General features: G+C 42.8%; 1 protein-coding gene and 1 long non-coding RNA gene across 2 annotated transcripts; both read left to right on the top strand.

Annotated features, from left to right (window-relative positions):
* The first annotated feature begins 2,023 nt into the window (after positions 1 to 2,023).
* Positions 2,024 to 8,275, top strand: CCNA1 (cyclin A1). Its single transcript, XM_083828665.1, has 9 exons — positions 2,024 to 2,504; positions 2,645 to 2,784; positions 3,657 to 3,900; positions 4,119 to 4,243; positions 4,924 to 5,147; positions 5,781 to 5,985; positions 6,773 to 6,886; positions 7,533 to 7,666; positions 8,004 to 8,275. Exons 1-9 carry the CDS (start codon positions 2,039 to 2,041, stop codon positions 8,053 to 8,055), a joined length of 1,704 nt encoding a protein of 567 aa, XP_083684791.1. The 5' UTR covers positions 2,024 to 2,038; the 3' UTR covers positions 8,056 to 8,275.
* Positions 8,276 to 14,063: 5,788 nt separating this feature from the next.
* Positions 14,064 to 18,138, top strand: LOC310896421. Its single transcript, XR_014581469.1, has 3 exons — positions 14,064 to 14,463; positions 16,362 to 16,450; positions 16,594 to 18,138. It is a non-coding gene; the product is annotated as an uncharacterized lncRNA (long non-coding RNA).
* The last annotated feature ends 4,480 nt before the right edge of the window (positions 18,139 to 22,618 follow it).

The following is a 22,618-nucleotide window of genomic DNA, read 5'->3' as shown; positions in this document are numbered from 1 at the left end:
TTAAAACGTAGAATATTCACATTTTCTGAAATGGTTTTGATTAATATCCACCTTCTTAGACTGCTATAGATACTACATATTTCGTAGCACGGGATTTTCTTAATATATTTTTGAGTAATCCGATCAAACCAATGGTATAAAGGGTATTTATTAGTTACGTAATTCAAAAGTTATGCTTAAGCTGATGCTTAATGTCAAATACTTAATTCCAGAAATCAACACTGTGCATGAAAATGTTCAAAGAAGTGTTCCTGAGTGAGGTCTTTCCTGTGCAAACTTGTGGCTTAGAGATGATGTAAGGAACAGGAAGGACACTGATGCACAGTGCAGCTTTCTGCCCCTGACCTGCTGTGACAGCTCCGCTGTGATACCTACAGATCAAATACAGGTGACATTTTTCATCTTGAGATATACCACTTACCTCCTACAGTATATTCATTTGGAAAAAAAAAAATCAAAAAAAAAACATTTGAGAAATACGGGAAGAAACAAATACAGACCTTACTACAGCCTGGAACTGCTAAAAGCAGGTCTGGGAAAAGACTTGTTGCTTGTTGCATCCAAATTTTGGATCAGAGCTCCTACATCTTACTGGAGAGCATCTCAAGACGTACCACAACTCTGCCCATGGCAGAGCCATTTCTGACAGCAGTTACTCTAACTTGATCTTACAAATCTGCAAAGGGGGAAGTCCCACAAACTTTCCATGCCATCTCTTCTGGGGCACCACAGTCCTGATGTCTAACATAAACCTCATGCTGGGGTTAAAGCTCTTGTACTGCTTGCTCTTCCCATTGAACACAGAGAGACCAGTCAATTCCTTTTGTCCTCACCATGGGCTTTCAGAGGGGTTGTTTGTCACACATTCTACATTCCTGTTTGCTCATGCTAGGACAGCCAGGAACGTGGTCACTCATGCCCCATCGGAGGTTCACTATAGCCTCCTGCTTCTTCTTCATGGAGCTGCTACCGACCCAGCTGGTCCCCATCCTGTACGTCTGGTCTCCAGCCCTGAGCTTGTCTTTCTTCAGGAGCATCCCACTTTTCCAGCTTGTCATGACGAAATCACATCTTGTTCCCCAGCATAGCCATTGCCCTTCCCAGCACCATCGGTGGTGTCACCCACAACTTCACTAAGTCTGCTATCTGTGTTATTATCTGCACCGCTGCTGAAAAATGTTGGTGATATCAGACAAACCGCTGCTTAATTCCTCTTATAAAGCTCTGTGTTTCCACCCTGACAACTGAGAACTGCTCCTGTGCACAGCTTCACAATCAGTTTTGCAGTTGTCCCCTTGTTTTGACTTTATCAGAGCGTCACAAGAGTCAAATCCACACTAAAATAAACCAAAATATTTTTTCCCTCATTTTACAAAAGGGGAAATCGAATTCTTTTGACCTTGACTGTTTCCATGAAGCTTCTATTGCCATTTAATAACTGATTATTCGTTCCCAGACCCCTCTGGAAACTCAAATTAATCTCACTTGGTTCCTGCCCCAGCCTGTTTTCCCCTTGTTGAGCTGGGCACCCCTCGGCATTTCTCTCCTAACTGGGTAACTTGTCTGTCCAGCCAGAGCTCACAGAGAGACTTTGGGGCTCCAGGGCTTAATCGTCGAGTCCTTTAATAGCATCAGGCAGACTTGCTTCCTTCCTTATAAGCTTTATTAATAAAGTAATTATATTTGCAATTGATATTTGTCAATATTAGTATTAAAGTAGCACTATTAATAATTTAATAGTGTATATGATTTGTTATATAGGTTATTTAGAGATGAGGATTTGGCCATCCTGCTGCTGGCATCCTCACCACTGGGGACCTTCTGATGCCGAACGACATTAAATCCTTCAGCGTCCCCGGTGTCTCCTGCCAACAAAGTGCTGCGTTTAAAGCACTCCAGTCCTTCCTTGGTCCTTTCCTGCCAGCGGCGCAATCACAGATCTCTTGTCATTCTCCGTGTCGCTTCCTGGCTGTATCTTGTTTGGTCTTTGCTCTTTCCGCCTTCCTTCACTCCCCACACACCCCCTCTTGCCTCCAGGATGCTCTGCCCACCTCACCCTCCGAACAACCCCCCCCGGGACACTCCACAAACTCTCCGTACTATCCCTACCGTGCTTCCACCAGCCCGCCTTTACCCCTCCATACCCGGGACGGGGCGGGGGGGGGGACACGACACAACCAACCCCCACCCCGCACACCCCCCGACCCCCCTCAGGCTCCTCCACCTCCGCGGGGCGGAGCGGGGCGGGGAAGCGCGGCCCAGGCCGCGGCAGGGCAGGGCCGGGCCGGCCCGGGCGGGGTCTCCATGGCGACCCGCCGCCGCCGCTTGCCCCGCCAGGGCGGCTGCGCCGGGGGTTGCGGCCGCCGCTTCCAACTGGCCTCGGCCAACAGCCGCCGGCGGCCGCCTATATAGGGGCGGCGGCGCTGCCTGCCCACCTCCGGCCCTGCACCCACCCATCCCTCCTGCCTCCCTTCCCAGGGCAGGCGTGGCTGCTCCTCAACCGAGTACTATTTAATTTTATTTATTTACATACATATTTTTATTTTTTTATTTTATTTTTATTATTTTTATTTTTTATTGTTTTAATTTATTATTTTTTTTTCCCCCCTCCTATTTATTTCCCCTCTCTCTCTCTCCCCGGAAGGTGCCGACGCCGGGGCGATGCACCGCACCGGCGAGAAGAGCCGGGCGGGCCGCCGGGAGCCCTGCCCCGCTGCCCCCCGCGGCGGCCGGGCCGTGCTGGGGGTGCTGGTGGAGAACGGGCAGCAGCGGCCCGGCGGCCAGGTGAGCCCTGTTCGTGCTGGCTGCTTTCTCCTTCGCTCCCTCCTTCCTTCCTTCCCCACCAATGCTCGTCCCTTCCCCTCCGCGCGGGCTCTGGGGCTGCCGGCCCGCTGCAGGTAAAGGCACGGGGGTGGTGGGCTCCAGGTCATCCGTGCTGTAAAATGTAGGGGATGGCTTAAAAAAAAGTCTCTTTGCTGATGCTTGCCTGAACGTCCCGTTGCTGTGTAGCTGCTCACGTTCCTGTCAGGGTGCCGGGGTGCTTAAGAAGCTGAGTTCACAGCTGGGTGTTGATGTGTGGTCCTCCAGCCCTCCTGGAGCTGGCTGCTGGGGCAGGGGGAACGGAGCTGTGCTGACTTGCAGGACCTCAGCCAGCAGCTGCGTGCGTGCAGTCTTCTTGGGTGTGACTTTTTGAAGCCCCTAACTCAAGTGGTGGCTCACAGATAGTGGATAATGTCAAGGACTGTATCCTGTTCACAAGCTGAAGTCGTGGGGTTTGTGGTGCTTAAGCTCAGCGGTTCCAACTTTGGTTTGTAACTTGACATAAAATGCTTTTGGAAGTCTGTGATGGTGCCTGAGCGCTTCTTCTCATTGCCCTAACTTGCCGCACTTTCTAAAACCTGCTCCATGCTACACTGAACGTGAAGCAGACCCTGCGCTTGCCAGCCGTCAGGGCCAGGCAGTGCCCTTGCTTTATTCTCTCTTGCAGCAACAAGCAGTGCTTCCAAAGTGCCAGCTGTAGTTGGTGGCTTTTCCAATTAACCTTTGTTCCTTGCTTTGTTAACCAAGGAAAGTGATTTGCCTCTCTAAAACAACCGATACTGTTTGTTTTCTTCCTGAATTGCCCTGCCACAGCATCGCTATGTGCTCTGTTTCAGAGTACTGCTGTTACCAGACACTTCTCTGTCTCCAAGAATGCTGTCCCTCCGGCTGGAAAAGATGAATTATCCAGCTGCATGGTCAGTGCTGCATCAAAGCAGGGGTTTGCCATCTACATAGATGAACCAGAACAGAAAGAAAACTACAGCTACCAAGTGGATGAAGAGCTGGAATCAAGCCTGTGTGAACTGGATACTAGTGCGATGACATCCAGTATTCACCTACTGCTGGATCTGAGTACAGGTAACCATGGTTAATACATGGTATCTGTAGAACAGGTACGTGCAGTTGATCATGAATTGTGGTGAGCTGGTGAGTAGCTTATTTTGCAATAAGTAATGCTTCAAGATAACTTTAGTTGTGTCTAGGTGACGCACAACATTTCTGCTGTGCTAGAAATAGCAAGAGAAGGTGAAGAGGGTAACTACCCAAGTGTCTTTCTGGCTCTTCTTGCCTGCTAGGTTCTCCTATGCTAGTGGATACATCCTTCCGGTCCCAACCTGAGCAACAGATGGGAGATGCCATAACTCTAATGACTGTGGGAGAGTACGCAGAAGACATCCATCAGTACCTCCGAGAAGCTGAAGTGAGTGTCTTCTAACAAACCTAGAGATATTTGGGATGTGGTGCGCTGCAATACTGCAAAGCTGTATGGTTGCTCCAGGATAAGTCTAGGCAGCCACTGAGCAAGCAGTAAAATCCATCTCTCCAGCTAGAGAGGTTCATAGGCAGCTTCTAGACAGTGATGAGATCTTTCAGGTACTACTCTGCATCCCAGAAATACCCCACTGTTGGAGCATCTCTTGACTCCAAGAGATGAAGAGTTCTTGCAGATGGGAGTTGAAAGCTGCAAAATTACTGAAGCAGTTGAATGTGACCTCACCGACAGGTCTCTTGCTCTAATAGTTCTTTTGTCATTCTGTATCAGACCAGTAAAGTGCAGTCTTTCAATGGGGGGGGGGGGGGCTGATTTGTTTGTCATTGTCAGGTCCTCCTGAATTGCTTATATGTGCAAGGGCTGAACTTGACCGTCCAGGAGGTCCTTTACTTTTCTGTTACTAACACAGTAGCTCTTATCTCTTCAGTTTCTCTAGAGATCCTGCTAGTTAATACTGCTAGTACTGTAACTATAGCTAGTAACTAGCTATTAATAGTGTAACTGCTTGAGTTCCTTTTGGTACAAGTTTACAGAATCTTAATCAGCTCGGCCTTCAGTGGTCCTTCTCAGGGTAAGCAACCTGATTCTTCACCTGTCTCTCCAAACAGATTAAATACAGGCCCAAGCCCCACTACATGAGGAAGCAACCAGATATCACATCAGGAATGCGTGCCATCTTGGTAGACTGGCTGGTGGAAGTAGGGGAAGAATATAAACTTCGGACAGAGACATTATACTTGGCAGTGAACTACCTGGACAGGTTTCTCTCCTGTATGTCTGTTCTCAGAGGGAAGCTGCAGCTTGTTGGAACAGCAGCAATTCTTCTGGCTGCGTGAGTGTTTATCTCAGAAGATATCAGTGAGCTAAAACTTATTTTTAGGACTGAATCTTTTTGTTTAGTTTGAGGGAGTGAAGCTTGCAGTGGTAGGTAGCTTTTCCTGGTGTCTTTAGATTTGCCACTTGACCTACTTTGGCACTAGCTGAATTAAATACTTAATATTCTTGATTAAGTAACTGTAGTGGGAAAACCTTAAAACCTTGTAACCATAACAGCAGAAGAAAAACACTACTGTATTAGGCTGCTAGCCCATAAGGCTGTAATAGATTAAAAGCTGCAATCTGCAATTAGCCTTGAACTGTTTTTAAACAGACAGGGTGCCCAACAAAGCCTAGGAGTGCAAGGATTTTTATCTGGAATGCATGGTGTTACTGAAACTTTAACACTCCTGACTAGTAGCAAACTCTTAATGTGAGTGTATGTCTATCTAGACTAGTGACTTGGAGTTCCTCTAAACATCTTGGCCCCCCAGAGTTGATTCTCAATTCTTACCCAGACTGGAGGAAGGATTAAAATAAGAACTCTCAGCAAGTCTTAATTGCATGCGCTCATCCTGATATGGGTGAAAAGCTTCTTGTTACCCTAACTTTTAAGCTGACAAATGTGGCTTCTCTGTTTCTTTTGAAGGAAATACGAAGAAATCTACCCACCAGAAGTGGATGAATTTGTGTATATAACAGATGATACATACACAAAGAGGCAGCTGCTAAGAATGGAACACCTGCTTCTCAAAGTGTTGGCTTTTGACCTCACGGTGCCAACTATCAACCAGTTCCTCCTTCAGTATATTCAGAGGCATGGAGTCTGTATCAGGACAGAGAACTTTGCAAGGGTATGAATTACCATCCTTTTAGGATGGATGTTCTGCAGGCTTGTGTGCCTGGACTTCTGGATAAGTGCCTGATTGAAACACTAAGCTTTGTGTTATCTGTCTGGTCAGCTAGTCTGTCCTGCTGGTGAGGTGGTAGGAATCCGTTCTTCAACAGTGCATGCATAGTAAGCCTGACCTAGACACGAGGGTAAAACATATTGCTACACAATGACACTGCATATGCCCACAGAACTGCCTAGGGGTACCATGCTTATACAGATCAGGTTACAGGGTAACGCACGCTTATGGGAAAACACCTGACCTGCTGCTTAGCTGCAAAGGGTGTAGTCTTTGTACAGTGCCTGTTCAAACGGAGCCCAAATTCTGTTTCTGAGAGCTGCCCACTTAGCCCAGACCTCCAAGTGAGGTCCACCTATGTGAACAAAATCCTCAGAGGATAGCATGGCCTCTTTTTTCCTTTACAAATACTTAAAAAAAATGTCTTTTTTAACAAAAATTGTATATTCTATCTGTAAAATTAATTATGTCAAAGATAATTATGCAACCAGAAGTTCATTATAGTTTTGATTGTTTAGGCTTTGACAGAAGAGTGGTCTTTGTTACCACTGGAACATGAGAAGTTTTTCTGCAAGATGAATGGGACTCGAATGCTACTTCTGCTCACCAAACACATAACTTATGTTTCTTCAGTGAAACTGAGACCATTGACCAACTTAAGTGCTCAGTCTATTGGCCTCATTCTACCACACAGGGCCATTCTGTTTGAACGGCTTGCTTTTTTGTTCAGTATCTTGCAGAATTGAGTCTCCTTGAAGCTGATCCTTTTCTGAAGTACCTTCCTTCACAAACCGCTGCAGCAGCCTACTGTCTAGCAAACTATACGGTGAACAGGTCTTTCTGGGTAAGAAAAACAACTGCATGCTAAAGTGCTCAAGCACTTTATCATTAAAACTTTGAGGAGCTTCAAAACTTGTTATAAAGGCTGAAATGCTAGGATGCTGTTCCTGAGCTACTGGGTCTACCTGATTAACAAATGTTAAATCAATCTGAAATATCCTGCCTTCTCTCTGAAATGGGAAGGACCTTGCTGCCACGTTCACTTGTGTCAAGTCTGTAACTAAAGCTTGTCAGTAGTTAGTCTCAAACTCCTTAGATAGAATTCAGGGGCTTTGGGGAGGGAAGGGAGAACTGAATGTCTACTTCACTGAAGTGACTACACTCAGTGGCTGCTGTAATGCAGGCCTTGGTAGGCCTCTCAGGTGTGTGTTGGAGTAATAGCTTTAGAAGGGAGCAGAATCCAGAAGAGATGTAATGGATGCAATATAGTTATAGCAGAATGAGATTATTGTCAGACTTCCTGTCAGACCGAAGACAACCTATAAGTGAAAGTGATGGCAGAATACACTCGAATCCTTTTCAAGCCTAAACCTAGAGTGAGAACTGATGACATGGTGAAAATGGTTCCTGCTTCTGTAGAAAATACCTTCCAGGTGAATATTCTCTAAAATAGAGTAACACAAGCATTTTTTTCCCCCTCTTCTTACCAGCCAGAAACTCTTGCTGCATTCACTGGATATTCATTAAGTGAGATAGTGCCTTGCCTGACTGATCTGCACAAAGCATGCCTTGATGCTCCCCGTTGCCAACTGCAAGCAATTAAGGAGAAGTATAAGCACTCTAAGTAAGTAACCAAGAAGCTACTGCTTTGTAACTTGGAGGCTGTAAGCACAGGATGGTTCTGGTTGAACAGCCTGGGCTACAGCTCAGTAACTGACAAACTTCTCATAGTGGACAGCTTCTGTTTCTGAAACTGAAGCCTCTGTCAGCATCTTGAGGGGAAAACTCTTCTGGGCAGAAGAGTAGTTCATTCATTGGTATGCAGATGTAGTGGATCACAATTTGCTTGGAGCAGCAGGATGTTTTTTTCTTCCCCAGGGTGTTTCTCAAGAGGAATCCTTAAAGTTTCTTTAAACCTGTCAGTAAAAATATTAACTTGTTTGATTGCATTTCTCTTCCAGGTATTTGCAGGTGTCTCTTCTGGAGCCCCCAGCAGTTCTTCCTCTACAATAGAGATGGTGGATCCTGCACTTAGATAATTTCTTCCCAATCTACAAAGCTGGTCTAACATTTCATTGAACACTGCAGGTCATGTGTCTGTAACCATGGTGACCAGAATGGTTTTTAGCTAGTATTTTTTAATTAGATGCCTTTTTAAAAAAGGATATTAGACTATAGCTCTTAATATAACTGACAGCACTTTTAATAAATGTCTTATTACACTTCCTCTGAATTTTCTGACTCCAGTTAATATCTGCAGTAATGGTGGGTGGAAAGGCTTTCTTACAAAGTATCTGAGATGGGCTTTTATGTTAGCTGGACTGGATAAATGTGTCAGGCTATGTTGGTTCAAACCACATCTCCACAGACATGGGTGACTGGCTGCAGTGTATTACCTGTTTTCTCCTATTCTGAGACAAGATCATCTGGCCATGAACAGCACCTATTTTCTGGAACTTGTTTGTCACATCACAGCAAAAGCATCCACAAGCAAGTGGTCTATGAACACTGAACATATGCGTAGAAGACCATCAACACTGAGGTAAAAATTAAACTTCCATTCAGAGTGAAATAGGGTAGCATCTTCTGCAGGAAGATGGATGAAAGGGTGGTTTGAAAAACCTTAAGTACCTTTCCAACACAGGAGGATACCCTGTAATAAAACAGCAGTGCTAAAAGCTATGAGCAAGAACATGTAATGCCCTGAGGGTCTGGAAGCGAGCTGGATGGCTCTTGGCATTATACTTGTGATATTAGATGGTTTTGTGACTTAGCTGTCTGAGATGATGACTTCTACCCCTAGAACACTGCTGAAAGTGTAATGCTCTGCAGTTTCTAGAGGAGCCATCACTGTCAACAGGAAGGAAGGGGCGGAAACTCTCTTAAGTTCTTAACTATCTGATCCTCTATTGCTGCACTGTTGTACCCCCTCAGTTCTTCAATTGGTAATGATTAAAAAAATAATAAAAATCCACCGAAACCTACCTTGTATACTTCTAAAATGCAACTCCTATCCGAAGTGTCTCAAAATACTTAGCTGAGGGTGTTAGTCAACATGTAGGGAACTATAGTCAGCTCATCAAAATGGCAAGGTAAGTCCGAGGCATTCTCTTGTAATTTTAAGAGCAGAAAACATTCAAGACTACTCTCTCTCCAGAGAGTAATCTGTGCAGGGCATTACATTTCCAAGCAAGAATATGCTTAACACTTGACATTAAGATGCAATTCAACAGAAGTACTATTTCTTGCACTTACATTAAGTACTAGCTAACAAGCCTCTTGCTTTAATTTTAAGACCTGATTATACTAGCATGTGTTGTGATGCTCTTAGCTTCAGGTGTTTCACTTTCCTTGATAGGCATCAGAGCTTCCCCCCACCTCCTCCCTGTCTAGGCTGGTGAATCCTGCTAGCAATGAGAACCCTTCTATGCCCCTGAGATGGAGGCAGTGGTACAAACTAATTCACATAACAAACTATCCTTTAAGGCAGGGGGAGTATTCTTTTTCAGCCTATCCTATGCAGTTTTTAGTGTCTCACTTCAAAAACTTTCTAGTTAAGTACATGAATCTATTTTATTTACTGATATTGACTGATATTGTGACTAGACATCCTATGCTTATGTCCCTGGTACCCACTTCGCGCTGGGGGCTAGTGCCAGCAAATTTCTTGCTGCAGTGGATTTCATGGCTTATGGGAATAGATGTCTTGGAGCTGGGCTATGAACCTCAACCATGCGTTCAGGCAGCTCCTTTTAAGTGGCTCAGAAAAAAGGCCAGAGAGGGAGCATATTTACAATGGGGAGTGGGGAGTTCTTGATTTGCTGTTTCATAATGGAACAATAAGTGTACTGAGGAAGAGTATTTCTAAATCTACCAGACTTATGAGTATCAGCTTTTCAATGCTGTTTCAGGCTAAATATAATGTATCCTGAAACCCCATTAATAAGCCTTAATCTATTTGAGAGGTACACAGGTGCCTACTGAAGTGTGTGCTGTAGTGCTGGGTGTTTTGGAAGCACTACTGAATGTCTTCTAGTGCTATAGCAATTTGAAGGTATTCATGGTCACGTCAGCATAGTAATGGGGAAGAGATGAGTTTTGATCTTACAAAGTCTGCTGCCACAGTCATGTCTCATCCTCGTGTGCCAACAGACTTGCTGCACCCAGCACAATAGGAGCTGATCAGATCTCCTGATCTGACTCGCCTGAATGTTTTACTGTGTGGTGTCTTCCTGGAGACGTAACTTTTCTTCTGTTTCTCTTTCTAGAGTTTACTTAATTACAAGAAAGATACAATGATTGTATTTAACTTCCTTGAAGCTTTATTCTCTGGTATACTAACCCAACTGTCTGATTTAAAAAATAATAAAAAAAATCCTATGATCTCTGACTGTACTTTGTCTACTTTTGATTTTTTTTCTTGCTTTTGCAGCTGATCTAGTAGTTTAAGTACTTTTTTTTTTTTTTAGTCCAAAGGCTTAAAGGGAAAATAGGAAAAAAAGTAATTGAGGTGAAGGATCACATAATTCTGCAGTGCAAATGCTAAAAGGTCTCTTCAAGATGGATTAAACTTAAATTTGTGGGACAGAAGAAACTGCTATCAGTGCTCTTACCTGTGATGTGTGGGTAATAATGGCGTTTTGAATGTTCATGTTCTATTCTCGCTTTCTTTGCTTTGGATTTGTCTTGCTCGGAGCGATGAGAAGTCTTACTGCTCTTGTCCAAGTGAGCCTTGACTCTTCAAAGGTGAAAATTGCCTGCTAGCTCCTTTAATTCGTGTATGTCATGGCACTTAACCCTGGCCTATCCCTCCTTTGGGCTCTCCTCCGCAGCTCATGTTTGAGAAACAGATAATAGCTGCTTCTGTTGGGAATAGGGTGGTAATGAAGGTGACATAAAGCTGCTTTAACAAGATGAAGTGCTTAAATGCAGATGCAAAAACACTTAACAGTACTTGACTATTTTCAGTACACATTTTAAGTATGCAGAAATACGTGTTTGTAAGAAGGGAGATGAAAGCAACCCAAAAGGAAAATATTCATTGATGTAGTACCTGCGCTATGCAGAAAAAAATAAGACCTGCTAAGTTTACAGCCATGTCTGATGTTTAAAACAAACAGAACCAGACTTCTTAAAGACAGCCATATCCTGTAACTGAAATAATGGGGAATCAACATTAAAGATTAAACAGTGGCAGTCTCGATTTTTGGCTATCCCATTTACTGCCTTATAGACAGCAGCCACAAATAAGAAGAGCTCATTTCCTCTGTTCAGGAAATACTTAAGCTGTTGCAGCTTTGGAATTGTCAAGCCTGATTTTGCTCAGTTAACTCTGCTGTGAAGGAGATCAGTCCCTTGAACTTCAAATGTGTATTACAAGGGATGAACACTGACTTCTATGCAGGTCACAGTATCTTCCCCACCCCCAATTTAAAATGTATCCGGGCAGAGTGCTGCCAGTAGAGCTTACTGGTAAGGCAAGGAGCTTTGAATGGTGACTCTGTGCTCCTAGGTAGGGTGAGCTGAAACTGAAGTGTTCAGGGTTTTAATTTTGACTCATGATACTCAGTTCAAGAGCTCTCTGACAGCATTATTAGAAACAAACAAGCTCTCTGATCTTATTCTGGTAGTTTCCAAGCTATTGTGCAGTGACTTCCAGTAGAGCCAGATATACTGTGGTTGCATGATCCTGATGCTTCCCTGTCGTAGTTATGAGTTAAAAAAATTAACTATTGCAGTTGCATCCGATATTTCTAAGTTGCTGCTGAGAAATCTGCTCTTTATAGCTGGGGATATTTGTGAATCCATTGTTCTCCCAAGATTAATATGAACAAGCAGAATTCAAAATAATGCTCTGTAGGAAGGTACTGTGTTAACAACTAGGGTCTGCCTTATTTTCCCCTTCTCTGGAGTGAGTGAAGGATGTCTGAGAAGTAATTGGGTAATTAGGGAGAATGATTTAACTGTGGTCAGGACAGTTAAGCTGTTAATTCATGACTGAAGGGTGTCTGCCTTGCTGAGAAATCTGGCTGTGTAATTAGTCTGTGTACATACCTACTTGCTGTCAGTTCTATAAATGACTAGAATTAGCTCTGATCACTGAGGTTGGTACTTATTTTGCCAACGACCTTGAAACAGCTTCTGGGGCTGCTTTTAAGGATGAGAAAGAAGCTAGCAGCATCAGTGATTGCTTCCTGGAATTACGGTTTTTGTCTTGCAGTTTTCCTAAGCACCTGCTGCCCCGGAGAAAGATCTTATACTGAAGAGCTGTGCAGACTCTGCTAGGTAGATGTGAACCGGAGGAGATGCACATCTTGTTACTCAGAAGTTCTAGAGCCCTGGCAAGTGGGGTCCTCTACAGACCTTGTTAGCTACTCCGCTGATTTTAGTGGGTGTATTTTTTTTTTTGTTGCATGTTTTTATTCTTATCTAGTTTATGGTTCTTGTCTTGTATGGCAAACTCAGACTTTCTCTTGGATAGTTGTTCAGATTGTATCCTCTTAATATTAAAAAAAAAAAAAAAGAAAAAATACAAAGCTCTGCAGGATAAGAGGCTCATAACGAACATCCATGGCAACACGTTCATGGAGGACATGAATTATATTTGATGGTCCTGCAGAGAAATATTAGCTTGGAAAGCCTGTGTGATGAGTTGCTAATATAGCCAGCCCTAGTTATTCCATGCTCTGCTTGGGATTTGCTAGTGTATATGGTAGTGGTGTGATCATTTGAGAGAATTAGCACAGACAAACTTCCAGGACAGTCCACAGAAAGATAAAAAGCATACAATTCAGTTAATCCTGAAGTACATACCTATTCTCATCAAATTAACTCGTCTAAACACAGATGAGGCAAGAAAAACCAGGCAGTATTGATGGCCTTAATCCCTGTGAAGAAATCCAAAATCATGGCTCTGTGTCCTGGAGTTCTGTGCAGTGCTGGTACTGGAAAATAATGGCGGTAGGATCAAGGACTGGTTCCTGGCCAAATGTCTGTCTCCATTTGGCTCATTACCGTGGTGCTTAGGGCTAGCTCCTTTTTAAGCAGATTTGTCCTGGGGAGAGCAGTAGAAAATAGTCAGTGTGAGCTAACAGGCTGTGTGGGTGCCTGTGCTGAGTGCTCGTGTTTGCTGTCTGCCTGTCTTTTGTCTCAGCAATGTGCTCAGAATGACCAAATGTCCCTGTAGCTAATAGCAGTAAATACCTAGATAAACTGTAAGGGAGTCCTGAGTCCTCGTCTTTCAGATGTTCAGGCCCTCTTTATTTGGATACAGAAGAGCATTACTGGAACAAGTGCTGGAAGAGCAGGCTCACGATAAAGCTTTCAGTTCTGGCAAGAAATTGGTCTTCTTCCTCCACCATCTGTAGCCAAGCTGCTTTTTCTGTTTATTATTGTTTGTTTTGATGCATAACAACTTGGGGGGGGGGGGGGGGGGGAAGGGAGAGAGCCCTACAGCCCACAGTATAATTCAGCAGACATCAACAGATTAGGCATTTGGTACTAATCAGGGAGCTTCTTAGAGTAAAACACTGCCCTGTCCCTGTTAGGCAGAAACTGGAGCGTGATGTATCTCAAAACCAAATCATCCTCCATTTGGCTCTCTGTCCCTCGTAAGAAGGTTGGAAACATCTGGGATTTAACAAAATGGGCGACACTGCAGATGAGCAGCATGATGATGTTCTCTCATCTCATAATGGAGTAAGATGTTGGGGTGGCAGACCCTGCACTGCACATATTCAAGAACAGTGTACCTGCCCCATAGCTCTAATTTATTGTCTCCTCTATTTACTTAGGAGGCATACAAAGGTACTTTCAGGTTCAGAAAAACAGGAAAAGAACCTGACCTCTTCAACAGATTAAAACAGAAGCAAGCAGTGAATTCATTTACAGCAAAAACAAAAACCAACCCCCCAAAAGCTAGTGATACCATATGCTGATGGTCTTCAAAGGATACAACCAGGAGAGGGCACCAACGTCCTTGGTCCGCCGCTTGCGGGAGAGGTCAGCCTAAACGCATCCCCGAACGGTGCCGGGTCAGAGCTCAGGATGGCTATTTGGTCTGGGACTCGTTTTTACGTATTTTTGAGCAGAACAGCAGCGTGCAAAAACACAGCAACAGTAGTGTTGTTTTCCATTATTTTTCATTAAATGGAAGCAGCATTTAGTGAAGCTGCAGTGTAAAGTCAGCCAGGTTGCCTACCTCCCACGTAGTGCTTCAGGGATACTTGAAGAAAATAAATGATGTTTTTCAGATCATCCATAGTCCTGTACTGTGGAGTTCGATTTTTTCCCCCACTATTTTATCCAATGATTTCAGCTTCTTCTTGGCTGTACAAACCAGAATATTTGATGTAGACTTAAAACTCAAACCTGCTACAGAGAGGATAAAAATATGATGGAAACTGTTAATGTTCATGGCAGGTAGGTGTTCTGTTGAAGCAGGTCTGGTGGAGGAGCATCTCATTATATTGCAACTTAGACAGATGAGGTGCTTGTAATATTACAGAGCTTGTATGGTTTGTGTAGGAAAAAGGGGGAATTCCTGCCAGATTCCTACTCATTTGGAGAAAGGAAAATAGAAGATTGGTCTTTAAGTTAGAAGCAGCTCCTATTTCTCACTGAAAACTTCAGTGTTAATTCTTCTTTCAAGGTAATCTAGCCAGATGGAGAATCATTACATAGGACAGTGATGTAATTATTGCCTAGTTCGTGGTGTAAGTGTCCACTTTTTTCCCCCCGATCTTAGTCATGACTTCCTTGTTCTGTTCCCAACTTGAGCTGAGTTTCACATTCACATGCTGCTCACCCAACCAAATCTATACTTTATTGTTTGTCTGCAGCTATTTCTAAAATGTATTCACTCTCAGCTTCCACCTGTAAACAGGGCAGGATGTGTACTGGTACAGTCCGTGAAAAACTAGTATCCAGACCAGTCGTTTAAGGGTGCTGCAGAGGTAATGTTGTTAAATGCATAATTTATTACTGATAAGTTTTAGAGCCAAATTGAAATGTTGGACAGTTACGTTTTTGAGCTGTAACTGAGTCCAGTGTCCTTACTCTTTTTGAGCTTTTGCAGATATCTCCACAGATGTATTTTAAGATGGTTGCTGAGCCAATTGTTACGTGCACAGATGCATGGGTATCCTGTGGGGCTCCATGGACATTAGCTAGAGGGAAAAAAAAAAGTTGTGTTCTGGCTAATAGTAGCAACTTTTGGATGTGTTCCTGTTTCTGAGTAGAAGAGAAATGGGGGAAAGGAGAGCAAGTTCACCAACATTTGTATCTTCAGTAGGTACTTGAGAACCCATGAACAAATGACATTTTCCACATATAGCTGCGCAACTGCTAGCTGAACATTGCACTCTTTCCTCTGTCTTTTTCTCTTCATTCAGTGACTGCTCACAACTTTCAAATGATGTGAAATAATGATGTGAAATAAGGATGTGGCTCTGCAGAGGCACTTTTGCCAGCAGGATAAAGCTGTGCAGGGCTCCTTACCCAGAGCCAGCAAAGAAAATTTTCCCATCTTGTAGGACTGATGTGCTAGTGCTGAACAGTGCACACCCATTCTTAAAAGCATCTCCCTGCACCAAATCTAACACATGAAGTTGGCTCTTAGTCTTTTTGTTTTTAGCTACTAATCCTGTATCACCTGGTGGAAAAGCCTGGCAGAGAGTAAAGAGGCTCTGATGGCTTATTTTTGCAGCAGCAAGTAATCAGGACAGAAAGCTCTGCTGCACTTTTCCAGATCATGCCTCACAAAACTGTGTTTTCAGTAAATAGCTTCTTTTCTTACTGAATGAACTTTAGGCCGTCATGAAAATTACAACACAACCACTGTCAGTGCTCTCAGTTTCTCACAGACCACTGAGCAGGGCTGTATGTAAGAGATGTACGAGTAGATTCTGCTGTTTAATACAGTTCTCTGGGCCAATTCAGAGGTTACAGTCTGGGAACTGCTGATCTCTGTAACTTCTACTTCTGTTAAAGCAAATGCTGAGTGGACTTAAACTGGGAAAATCGTTTATTCTACTGCCAGATGAAATCTCCAGAAATTTTCATAGCTATCTTCTACTAAGTCTTCTAATGAGAAATTGAGTTTTTAACAAAATAAAACCTTAGATTCACTTCATCTAATTTCCAAGATGTCATCAATATTATATCAATACTTTACTGAGTTCCTTCTAGTGTAACATATGTTAGCTAAACAAAGTCACTGTTTTCTCTGTCAGGAGAGGAGAAACTTCTGGATGTTTTTGGATGGGAAAAGCTTCTACAGGTGGTTGATGTTTAAAAAGATTGTATTTTTAAATCTTCAGGTTTCTTCCTTGTGGCGTGACAAGTGATCACACGAAGGATGCATGAGGGGATTCTAGGAATTTGTTTTTTGTGGTGGTTCATATTGCAGGTAAAAAAATTTCAAGAGTAATAGCGTAAAAGTCAATGTAATATTAAAGTTAAAAAAAAATCAGCTCACTAAAATATTAAATATAATGAATCAATCTTTCCTTGATGTTCTGTAAGTGACTTTGATTTCCTTTAATCCCTTAGCTTTGGATTTTTGCTTATTGCCTTTGATTGCCATTACTTTGAACTACTGAAATCTTCACTACATCCCATTGTCTTCAAATGGGGCCTGGATTTCACCTGGCACATGAATGACTCAAAAGGAATGATTCTCAGAATCAGCCTCCTGCCTCTTCATAGAAACAGAGGGAAATAATCTTACTGTTGGGGTACAGTATTTATGGAAATAATTAATGTACAGTAAATAGCCAATTATTATGCTATTGATTGTATATAGAGAGTACATGAGTTATTTACTACAGCTTGTTTACCCCATGGTCAGAATTTAAGACAGGCAAAATATTTGTAAAGTATCTATCTACACTTTGCATCCAAGGTTGATGGTGACAATTGCTTAAAGCCCATCAACAAAATAGATGCTGATCCAGAACTCTGTTATTTGGCAAAAGGTTCAGCTCCTTTAACATCTCTATCCCAAAGAAAAGTTTTACATTTCACTGCTGACAACCAAGTGAACACATGAGGCCTTCGGTACTTGCTAGTAAGTGCTGGACTGGAATGAGCAAGTGATCTTAATGTGGCTGATCCCGTTGTGCAGGGGCTGAACAGGAGCATGGATCCCTTTTGTTCAGAGAGCCCCTAATGTGAACACTTCTTTTTCCTTAATTCATTAACCTCATTTGGATTAATTTTCTATGATTATTAAATGCTTTGTGTGGTCCTGCTGAGCAGAAGGCTTTTCATGTGTTTGGCCAACAGTTCTGCTCTCTGGACTTTTATTGAAGTTATTCTGTGCATGAATAAACTCACATTGTACTTCAGGTACAGAAAAAAAATGATGTATCATTTGATATAAGCACTGTTAGGATAGCTGTGGGCAACAGTTAATAGGAAGACCTGATGCAGTGCAGAGCTTTGGCAACAAAAACTTATTGCTTAATGTAGAATCAGAGCACATAGAGGCCTTCCTAGATATGTGTATATATCTAGGAGAGAATATAGAGGCTTTACATGACACTGTCCCTATAGATGCATCAATTTTTAAGGTTAAGAGAGACTACCAGATTTTCTGATGCCTTTTACCTTAAACCTATTTAACCATTGTTTGATTGTTGCTAAATCACCCTTGCTATTGGAAACTTTCTATTTCTAACTTCTGTGTAGCTGACTTTAATTCTGAGTCCGTTAGTTTTTCCTTTTCTCAACTTGGTTAAAGAGCCCTTCACTAATCACATTTTCTTCCCATGCGAGGATGTAACCACAGTGATTAAATTACCCCTTGTTTTTTTCCTTGTAAACAAAATGTACTGAGGTTTCTTTGCTTTTCACAGTAATAAATTATTTGTAGCTCTTGTGTGCTTAAAGCACTTCTCCCCAGTTTCTGAACATCCTCTTAAACAAGGGCATCAGAGGATGGGATGCAACCCCAGTTGTGTCTCATGAACTCTGTACAAGTTAGCCACAGGACTGTAAGACTCTGAGGAAGGTAACTTTTTAATTAATATTGGAAGTGCTGGCAGCTAAAACACTGCTGAGGACATGATTCCTGCTGAAGCCTAATGCTGATTCACCATTTTTTTTCCAGTGTATACAAACCAAAGGCAGTCTCTCTGCCTCCTGGCAAATTACCAAAGCCATCATTTAGGCAAGAGTTGGCCAGATGTCTTCTACTCTGAGAAGAACTGCTAATATATACTAATTGCATTGATTATGCCAGTGTTAAATATCACCATCTGTTTTTAACTGAAGCCTGTGCCACTAGAGGACTTTAATCTCTTAAAGGTATTTCTTTAAATTTCAGAGGTGACTGTGGATTTCAGTCCTTATTTTGTTTCTAGTAACACCCACCTGAGTGGCGCTTGGATGGTCAAATGTGTCAGGGACAGCTTCTTATCTCTTCTCTCTTGTTGTAAGTGTTGTGGAATTAAGGTAAAGGAGGATAAGCAGTTTATGTAGGTAACAGTCCAAATAGGTCAGGAGACTCAGTGGTGAAAGACACAGGAAAGCCCAAGGTGCACAATGGCATCTTTCCTGGCAGGATTGTGCTGAGGCCTCCCATGTCTCTGAATGCTTGGGGGTCAGAGGACACATAGTAAGGATTAGATAGATAAGGATTGTCTAATTAAAATAGTGTTTTGGGTATCCATGGCAAGGCTGTGGCAGTGAGGGGCTGCAGGACAACTTTGTGAGGCGAAGCTGGGGCTGCCCCATGCTGGCTCCAGCCGGTTCCAGCTGGCTCCAATGGCCCCAGCTGGGCACAGCAGCCAAGACGGTGGCGCCTCAGACAAAACATGCTAAAGAAAGGGAAGAAAACACCAGACAGGGAAGGAAACTACAGAGGGAACCAATGTCAGAGGAGGAGGAGGTGCTCTGTGGCCCCAGAGCAGATATCTCCTGCAGCCCATGGAGAGGCCCCATCCCGGAGCAGGGGCGAATTGTGAGGAAGAAGGAGCGGCAGAGAGGAGCCACCATGGACTGACCCCTCAGAGGGGGAGAGGAGCCTGAAGCAAAGCTGAGCCTGAGAAAGGCGGGAGGAAAGCTGTTTTTTCAAAGTTCATCTCTTTGTTTCCCACTACCCAAATCAGTAATTAAATATTTATTTTAATTGGCAATAAATTAAGTTAATTTTCCCCAACTCCAAGTCTGTTTTTCCCACAACTGAGGAAGCAGGGTTCGTTTAGCCTGGAGAAAAGAAGGCTAAGGGAAAACTTAATTGTTTTCAACTGCTTAAAGGAAACTCAATAGGAAAGCGGAATGGGATTTTTCTTGGAGGGGCATGGCCCAGACTGGGAGGCAGCTGCCACAAATAACAGCAAAGGAGGCTCTGATTCACATGAAGAAAAATATTTTGCTGTGAGACTGGTTAAGCACTGGCAAAGTTTACCCAGAGAGGTTGTGGGACCTCCATCCTTGGAGGTGTCCTGGACTCAACAGGACAAGCCCTGAGTACCTGCTCTGTCTCTCTGGTTAGCCCTGCTCTAGGTTGGTGGCCTCCAGAGGAGCAGTCCAACCTCAGCCCTCCTGTTGTCCTACAGGATGTGCTGATGGAATAGGGAAATGTAGCCCTTTAGAGTTACACCCCTTTAGAAGCCCTTTTTGCCCTATGGTCTTATTCAACGTGAACAGCTAAACATTAATTAAAATGACAGTGAAGGACAAGAGCAATGTTATGTAAAAAGGTGGAGTAGTTTCCTTATCACCTGAACTACTGATGCTTGAAAGAAGCTTCCATCTTTTAGTATGTTCCTAGGTTGTGTGCTTGTTTTCCTTGTGTATTTATATTTTATATATATACATATGCATTGAGGAAAAATGGTGAAGAATTGTATTTAGGTTGCCGGTGGTCAGCTTACCTAAACACCACAATATTTAAGGCTGAGCAAATGCTGACAGTTTTGGAAACCTGTTTCTGAGACCTGGCAGAAAAGACAGTCCAAGTAAGAGTTAAGCTTAAACAGGACACAATCTTCGAGGGACTCAACCCTAGGATGCAATGCATAGCAGTACTTGGAATACACTCTTTAGAGCCCAGGTCAGGTCAGAGGTGTAACAGTAGTTGTCTTGCTTATCTTTGAATCGCAGATATGTTGCTTTGCTCCCATACCTGTCAGAGATACATAGCCCTAAATAATTGCATATCATTTAATATGTCAGTAGCGTTTTTGTTTCATCAATGCTTATCAAATGCATAAGAATGAAAGAGAAAAAAAAAAAGAGAGAGAGAGAAAGAGAGAGAGAAGCAGACATTTCCTAGAGCAGAAGGCAGTATTTTCAATCAAATTTATTTGGCACATATATAGATTGGCTCCTGCAATCTAATGGCCTGATCCCCAGAAGAAGTTTAAAGTGGAAGATGGATAGGAAAATTATTTTAATGGTAAAAAATTTCCACAGCTGTGATATGTAGAGGGTTTGTATATACCTCTGCACACAAACACTCTCTAAATGGTTTGAACATGCTCTTGGTCATCTGTGTGCTGACACCCTCCCTTAATTTAAAGCTGTGGCACAGAGCTTCAGTGTGTGATCTGCCATCTGTGGCCCTCAGCTCTGTCACAGTCTTCTCTGTCGTAACTGATGACAGAGATGTTATCAGTGTTCATAACTGTTTTCATGCCCATTTCTATCATGTGATCTGCTACTTTGATGGACTGGATGGTCATTTGGTAATTTTGACTTCTGTACGTAGAAGACAAAATAAAACCAACTCACTCCAAGGTATTCAGTAACTTTTAGAAACAATTTTGTGCTAAGGCTGAACTTGTTAGATGTGAAAGGCTCCAGTTGACTGACCCAGGCCACAGAGAATGTTTTCAGAAGTGCCTGAATTGCCCAGAAGCCTAGCTCTTTTTGACTTTGAGAGACTTATACTCTTGAATTATTCAAATATTTGGAAAAATTCGTGCACTCTGGGTGAGCTCTGTGGGAAGCATTTATGAATTGCCTCTAACTACTTTTTCTTACCAGAGGTCCTGAGCTGAGATGCACAGAGCTGCCAGCTCTGCACTGAGGGCCTGGGTCAACATCGGCGGTAATGTTTTACCAGGGTTCACTGTGCAGCTTGTTCTTATTTTGAAATGCGCTACAGAGTATATTGATCCATCCACCCCTAATTTATTTTAGCTGATTGCAACTGCTACTGTGGTGGTAAGTTGTTGTAAATTGTGGCAATGTTTCTTTCATGCTATTTAGGAAAATCTCATTAGTATGGCAGAAGCTGAAGTGTTATTAGGTACCAAGAGAAGTGATGTGGCACTGTGGAAGCTCAGTGAAGGTTTGGGATTTTCAGAGTATTGATGAAATCGATTGCTAACACCTTCTAAGGTGGACTCAGCGATTTTTTGGTCAGCTAATGCTTCGCTAAATGCTATGAAGATTGATCTTGATTGTGGCAGCAATTTAAAATAGTTTTCATTTTTGAAATGACTATGTAAACACATTAACTCAAACTTCCATGGGAATCAGAGCTGTAGAAAATTCTCAGCAATAACCTAACAAGAAATGTCTATTCTGTTCACTCCGGGGTTCTGCATATTTACATATTGCCTCTACATCATTAATAATTCTAGTTTGATTTCCATTTCTGGAAAAGACTGCATATTACACTGGATGTGTTGAGTAGATCGGCAGCTGCAGTGTTTGTAATCTTTGCCCTTTCTTGTGTTTCATGGGAAATGGCTTCAAATCCATGTTGGTATTACCTAAGTGAAGTGGCTTCATGCATTTTTGTTCATTTTCGTTATTTTTCCAGAGATTTGGCACAACTGTTTTGCAAAATGCTGTGTTTATATCTTTCTAGAAACATGTAATATTTCCTGACTGTTTTTGAGTAGCCTGGAAGTTAGGTTTCATACTGCTTTGAGGCAGCAGAGTAGGGTGGGATATTCAAGGACATTCAGTATTGATCTAATCTTTTTATTCATGTTGAAGCAGGTGGGAGTGTCAGAACTCCTAAGCTGTCTCAAGGAATGATGTGCAACTTTGATGCAGGACTGTAGGTTTAGCCTGTGTTCCTTACAGTATCTCTGTCTGCAACAATGAGGGCCGTAATCATCTACCCCAGCCATGTCAGCTAAAGTCTGGTAAGAAAGAAAAAAAAAAGAAAGAAAAAAAAAAAAGAAAATACACCATAAAATATGTACTGGTAACTCAGATTTCTTTCTGGTTTGGTGTTAAAATGATCTGAATTTGCTATCCCTTCTTTCCCCAAAACAGAGGCAGGGATCAGGGTAACAGGGCAGACATCTGGAGCTGGTGACATCTGGTCAGAGAAGGGATGCAGTCAGGAACAGAGGCAGCTAGTAACATGCAGTGGATGAGGTGCAGAGATGGGTTGTCATTTGGAGCTTGCCAAGAATTAAGTTCTTTGCAGCCCAGGATTTACGGTGCTCAAAGGGGTAAATGTGAAGAGGATGAAAGAGTGAATCTTATTAAATAAGCTCTGTAATCTGCCCTTCCTCTCTCTGGAAACCCTTACTCTTGTGTGTTAGAGCTTTCAGAACTGCTTACGCAATCAGGAGAAGAATAAAGAAATGGAAAATACAGGAAG

Source organism: Anser anser (assembly GCF_964211835.1).
Source record: "Anser anser genome assembly, chromosome: 1".
NCBI classification, from domain to species: domain Eukaryota; kingdom Metazoa; phylum Chordata; class Aves; order Anseriformes; family Anatidae; genus Anser; species Anser anser.
The sequence above is the reverse complement of the archived record's forward strand: the minus strand, read 5'-3'. Positions and strand labels throughout refer to the sequence as shown.

Bases quoted from the DNA above. Each gene is read 5' to 3' on its own strand.
- CCNA1 (XM_083828665.1), top strand. From the start codon at position 2,039: ATGCTCTGCCCACCTCACCCTCCGAACAACCCCCCCCGGGACACTCCA. The intron at 5,148-5,780 runs GTGAGTGTTTAT...TTTCTTTTGAAG, and splicing joins GCAGCAATTCTTCTGGCTGC to GAAATACGAAGAAATCTACC. The intron at 7,667-8,003 runs GTAAGTAACCAA...TTTCTCTTCCAG, and splicing joins GAGAAGTATAAGCACTCTAA to GTATTTGCAGGTGTCTCTTC.